The sequence below is a fragment of the Epinephelus moara genome, unplaced genomic scaffold (assembly GCF_006386435.1).
Source record: "Epinephelus moara isolate mb unplaced genomic scaffold, YSFRI_EMoa_1.0 scaffold3002, whole genome shotgun sequence".
In the NCBI taxonomy this organism is placed as follows: domain Eukaryota; kingdom Metazoa; phylum Chordata; class Actinopteri; order Perciformes; family Serranidae; genus Epinephelus; species Epinephelus moara.
Window position 1 is genome coordinate 1 of NW_026080653.1, and position 6,170 is coordinate 6,170.

At 41.3% G+C, this 6,170-nt stretch overlaps 2 protein-coding genes across 2 annotated transcripts; both read right to left on the bottom strand.

The window, feature by feature from the left end:
• Positions 1–3,783: 3,783 nt before the first annotated feature.
• Positions 3,784–5,926, bottom strand: LOC126387236 (coagulation factor IX-like). The gene has a single exon (XM_050039777.1). The coding sequence runs from the start codon at positions 5,710–5,712 to the stop codon at positions 5,359–5,361; it is 354 nt and encodes a 117-aa protein (XP_049895734.1). The 5' UTR covers positions 5,713–5,926; the 3' UTR covers positions 3,784–5,358.
• Positions 4,137–5,318, bottom strand: LOC126387235 (basic salivary proline-rich protein 2-like; the record flags this gene model as incomplete). Its single annotated transcript, XM_050039775.1, has 3 exons — positions 5,034–5,318; positions 4,376–4,879; positions 4,137–4,251 (listed from the first exon to the last, which is right to left on the bottom strand). Coding segments are annotated over exons 1-3 (904 nt in total), but the record flags the coding sequence as incomplete, so codon positions are not given.
• Positions 5,927–6,170: the final 244 nt, after the last annotated feature.

The following is a 6,170-nucleotide window of genomic DNA, read 5'->3' on the forward strand; positions in this document are numbered from 1 at the left end:
CTATGACTTTTTTCATGATTTTTGACGACATGCTTTACTATGACTTTTTTCATGATTTTGGACGACATGCTATACTATGACCTTTTTTCATGATTTTGCACGACATGCTATACTATGACGTTTTTTCATGATTTTGGACAACATGCTATAATATGACGTTTTTCATGATTTTGCACAACATGCTATACTATGACGTTTTTTCATGATTTTGGACGACATGCTTTACTATGACTTTTTTCATGATTTTGGACGACATGCTATACTATGACGTTTTTTCATGATTTTGTACGACATGCTATACTATGACGTTTTTTCATGATTTTGGACAACATGCTATAATATGACGTTTTTTCATGATTTTGCACAACATGCTATACTATGATGTTATTTAATGATTTTGGACGACATGCTATACTATAACGTTTTTTATGTTTTTGCATGACATGCTATACTATGATGTTATTTAATGATTTGGCACGACATGCTATACTATGACGCTTTTTTCATGATTTTGGACGACATGCTATACTATAACGTTTTTCATGATTTTGCACGTCATGCTATAATATGACGTTTTTCATGATTTTGCACGACATGCTATACTATGACTTTTTTTTATGATGGTGGACGTCATGCTATACTGTGACGTTTTTCATGATTTTGGACAACATAATATACTATAACGCTTTTTTCATGATTTTGGACGACATGCTATACTATGACTTTTTTTCATGATTTTGGACGACATGTTATACTATGACGTTTTTTCATGATTTTGGACGACATGCTATACTATGACGTTTTTTCATGATTAAAGACGACATGCTATACTATGACCTTTTTTCATGATTTTTGACGACATGCTATAATATAGTGTTTTTTCATGATTTTGGATGACATGCTATACTTTGACGTTTTTTCATGATTTTGCACCACATGCTATACTATGACTTTTTTCATGATTTTTGACGACATGCTATAATAAAATGTTTTTTCATAATTTTGGATGACATGCTATACTTTGACGTTTTTTCATGATTTTGCACGACATGCTATACTATGACTTTTTTCATGATTTTAGATGACATGCTATGCTATGACTTTTTTTCATGATTTTTGACGACATGCTATACTATAATTTTTCTTACACGATTTTGGACGACATGTTATACTATGACCTTTTTTTCATGATTTGGGACGACATGCTATACTTTGACGTTTTTTCATGATTTTTGACGACATGCTATACTATAACATTTTTTCATGATTTTTGATGAAATTCTAGAAAAAACATCATAGTAAAGGACGTCATCAACAATCTAGAAAAAAGACAAAGTATAGCATGTTGTCCAAAATATTTAGAAAATGTACTAATCAGGCATGTCATCCAAAATCATGAAAAATCGGCACAGTATAGCAAGTTGTCAGAAGTCTAGAAGTAACATTATAGTATTGCATGTTGTCAGAAATCTGGAAAAAAGTCACAGTAACGTATATCGTCAAAAATTGGGATAAGGGTCATGTTATAGCAAGTCATAGAAATCTAGAAAAAATGTCATAGCATAGCAAGTTGTCAGAAATCTCGGAGAAACTATATGGTATGGTGAGAGCCAAAAGCCTAGAAACAACATCATAATATAGCATGTCATCACATTTCTAGAAATAAACAGTATAGCATGTCGTCAAAAATCTAGAAAAAATGTCATATCAAAATATGTCATCAAAAATTGGGAAACAAGTCATAGTGTAGCATGTGGTCAAAAATCGCAATAAAACATCATAGGATAGTATGTCGTACAAAATCATAAAAAGAAGTCCTAGTATGTCATCAAAAATCTAGGAAAAAAAACATCATACTATAGCATGTCATCCAAAATTGCGGCGAGAAAAGAAAAAAATAGTATAGCATGTAGTTCAAAATCATGCAACAAAATGTTATAGTATAGTATGTCATTAAAATTCTAGAAATGAATGTCATAGAATGGTACGTTGTCAAAAATCTAGATAAAACATCATAGTATAGCATGTCATAAAAAATCTAGAAAAAACCATTTTAGTACAGCATGTCGTGAAAAATCTGGAAAGAAAACCATCATATTATAGCATGTGCTCAAAAATGTAGAGAAAATGTCATAGTATCTTATGATGTCAAAAATCACAAAAAAAAAATTCATATGGAATGTTGTCAACACTCTAGAAAAAAATGTCGTAGTACAGCATGTCGTGGAAAATCTGGAAAAAACATATAGCATGTGCTCAAAAATCTAGAAAAAACATCATAGGATAGCATTTCGTAACAAATCTTGGAAAAATGTCATAGTACGTTGCGAAAAATATAGAAAAATCTAGTATACCATCCTAGGAAATCATTTTGTCAAAAATCATGAAAAAACATCACAGTATCGTATGTCGACAAAAATCTCAAATAAACGTTACAGTATGTCGTTACAAAATCCCGAAAGAACATATTATGGTCTGTTGTCAAAAATCTAGAAAAAACATGATAGTATTGTGTAATAAATCTGTGTTTTCCTAATTTAGCAGAAGGTACTGCTATGTCAGCCCTTCAAATAACTACAGTTGCGGGTAGGTAATATACAAAAAAATTATCTTTATTAATTCATCACAAAAGGGAAACACATTTCCTAAAAAGCGAGGAGAGCTCAGGTAAGATGGGGGCAACCAGTCACCCCAGGACAACAACGGGCCCAATTAATTATACGACTCCTGCACACAGACCATTAAGGCATGCTTTACACTCTTTAAGAGGCACTGCAACTCAACACAGCACACAGATTGAAAACCCACTAAACACAGGGCTAATTAAACTTTAGCTTATGGCAAAACCACTCGACAACCGGGTTAAGCTTACACCCTATAACAGGAGGCACTACAATGCATAAATACACACTGTAAACGGGAGGCACTATAATGCAAAAATACACACTTTAAGGGAAACCCAACGAGTGTCCCGCCAGCTGAGTTGCTCCTCCCCAATAGCCCTCCCTCTCCACACTATTAAAACAATGAAATACGTCGACCTATACACAATCTAAAAATACAGTCATACAACTAATAACAGTTATAAACAGTTATACTTAAGTCGCCCGCCCGGCGAGACCCTCCCCCGGGGTCTGAGCTTGGGTCGCCGTCCAACTCCCCGGGGAAACGGCTTCATTGGACGGCGTGAACAGGATCCGGCCACGGCCAGTCAGTGTCACAGCAGGCAGCACACACGGAGCGATAGTGGCTCCAGCACTCTCTAAACCTGGGCCCTAATCTAACTACAGGAGGCAACAGACCTCCCCTCCTAACGCAGGAACAGCTAACCCCCTGGCTACCTGTCTTCACCGCCGGCAGTTCTAACTTGCTGCGAACGGCACCCACCCTCCTGACAGAGTGCCGAGCCGCAGTAACGGGTGCTCCAACACGGATCGCAGTGTGTCAGTGTCTTTTGTTCTCTCCTCTTCCCGGCAAAATCAGTCACACCTGAATCAAATCGAGTCATTAGGGAGTCCCGGCTGCTGACGTCACCAGCCAGGGCTTGCCCTCACCACAATAGTATGTTTTTAAAGTGTAGAAAAACCATAGTATGGTATGTCGTCAAGAATCTAGAGAAAGAGAGAGTTTTTATTGTTGTATGGTACTTTCAAAGGTTTACGACAAGTCACAAACTTTTCTACTTTAAGACTTTTGCTTTAGAATTTGTAACATTTGTAAAATGATATAATATACAGAAACTAGCTGTGACTGATAACTTAATGATTTTCAGAAAATGTGACATTTGTTTGCAAGAAGTTTTTATTTCAGTTCTTTCATAAGACTTTTCATATAATTCATACATCAGAGTGCAAAATAAAATAAAATAACCCAGTGACAGATTGTTTAAGATATGTACAGTATAAGATATGTATAAGATATGATGTCAGTACAGAGATAGCAGGATCAAAATACATGTCTTTTAAACATCTAATAATCTGAAATAATAAACTGATTTCTGCCTGTCAGAGACAGGAGGTCACACATAAAACACAAAATGGAGTGTAGCAAAGCATTCTGGGATAGAAAATGGAGTTCAGGTCTTTGGTGGGCAGTATATGTCTTACCAGCAGGGGGCAGTATTATGTCTGTCTTACCAGCAGGGGGCAGCATTATGTCGGTCTTACCACCAGGGGGCAGTATTATGTCGGTCTTACCACCAGGGGGCAGCATGATGTCTGTCTTACCACCAGGGGGCAGCATGGTGTCTGTCTTACCACCAGGGGCAGCATGATGTCTGTCTTACCACCAGGGGGCAGCATGATGTCTGTCTTACCACCAGGGGGCAGCATGATGTCTGTCTTGCCACCAGGGGGCAGCATGATGTCTGTCTTACCACCAGGGGCAGCATGATGTCTGTCTTACCACCAGGGGGCAGCATGATGTCTGTCTTACCGCCAGGGGGCAGCATGATGTCGGTCTTACCGCCAGGGGGCAGCATGATGTCTGTCTTACCACCAGGGGGCAGCATGATGTCTGTCTTACCACCAGGGGGCAGCATGATGTCTGTCTTACCCCCAGGGGGCAGTATTATGTCGGTCTTACCACCAGGGAGCAGTATTATGTCGGTCTTACCACCAGGGGGCAGTATTATGTCGGTCTTACCACCAGGGGGCAGCATGATGTCTGTCTTACCACCAGGGAGCAGCATGATGTCGGTCTTACCACCAGAGGGCAGTATTATGTCGGTCTTACCACCAGGGAGCAGCATGATGTCTGTCTTACCCCCAGGGGGCAGTATTATGTCGGTCTTACCACCAGGGAGCAGCATGATGTCTGTCTTACCACCAGGGGGCAGTATTATGTCGGTCTTACCACCAGGGGGCAGCATGATGTCTGTCTTACCCCAGGGGGCAGTATTATGTCGGTCTTACCACCAGGGCGCAGCATGATGTCTGTCTTACCCCCAGGGGACAGCATGATGTCTGTCTTACCACCAGGGGGCAGTATTATGTTGGTCTTACCACCAGGGGGCAGCATGATGTCTGTCTTACCACCAGGGGCAGCATGATGTCTGTCTTACCAGCAGGGGGCAGTATGATGTCTGTCTTACCCCCAGAAGGCAGTATTATGTCTGTCTTACCAGCAGGGGGCAGCATGATGTCTGTCTTACCCCCAGAAGGCAGTATTATGTCTGTCTTACCAGCAGGGGGCAGTATGATGTCTGTCTTACCGCCAGGGGGCAGCATGATGTCTGTCTTACCGCCAGGGGGCAGCATGATGTCGGTCTTACCACCAGGGGGCAGTATTATGTCGGTCTTACCACCAGGGGGCAGCATGGTGTCTGTCTTACCACCAGGGGGCAGTATTATGTTGGTCTTACCACCAGGGGGCAGCCTGGAGCTGCGTCTGTATCCACTCCACATACTTCTCCACTCGGGTGTAGACTCCATACACCCTCTGACTCCCACACTCCTCCGGCCCGCCCCAGGACACCAACCCAAACACCACCCACCTCCGGCTGACCCCATCCTCCATTACAAACGCCCCCCCGCTGTCCCCCAGGCAGGTGTCCCGCCCACCCTCGAAGAAGCCGGCGCAGAACATGTTGTCCGTGATGTTGTAGCTGACAGAGCGCGAGGTATAGCTCGCCTGACACTCGTCCTGAGAAACCACCGGCAGCTTCACATACTGCAGGAGATCAGAGGTCATCCCAAGGTCAGAGATCAGCATGGGGGGGTCACCAGAAGGGGAGGAGGCATTGATGTTGGAAATTCCCCAACCAGCAACTACACCCAGAGAGTTAGGGAGAGGTGAGGGCAGGGCATCCTGAAGAAGTGACAAAGGTCAAAGGTTGAAGAAGATATTTTTATCTGTTTGTTTCCATGGCAACAAAAGGTTTTTACAGGTACAAAAGGTAAAACTGATGTAGAATGAGTAAATAACAAGTATGATACAGTAGTTAAAGTAGCGGAAGCAGTAGCAGCAGCAGTATTAGTGGTAGTAGAAGCAGTAGTAGCAGTAGCAGTAGTAATAGTAGTAGTAGTAGTAATAGATGTAGCAGTAGTAGTAGTAGGAGCAGAAAAAGCAGTGGTAGTAGTAGTAGTAGTAGTAGTAGATGTAGCAGCAGTGGTAGCAGTAGCAGTAGTAGTAGTAGTAGATGTAGATGTAGATGTTATAGTTATAGATTA

Excerpts from the sequence above, each read along its gene's own strand:
- LOC126387236 (XM_050039777.1), bottom strand. The coding sequence starts at position 5,712 with ATGCTGATCTCTGACCTTGGGATGACCTCTGATCTCCTGCAGTATGTG.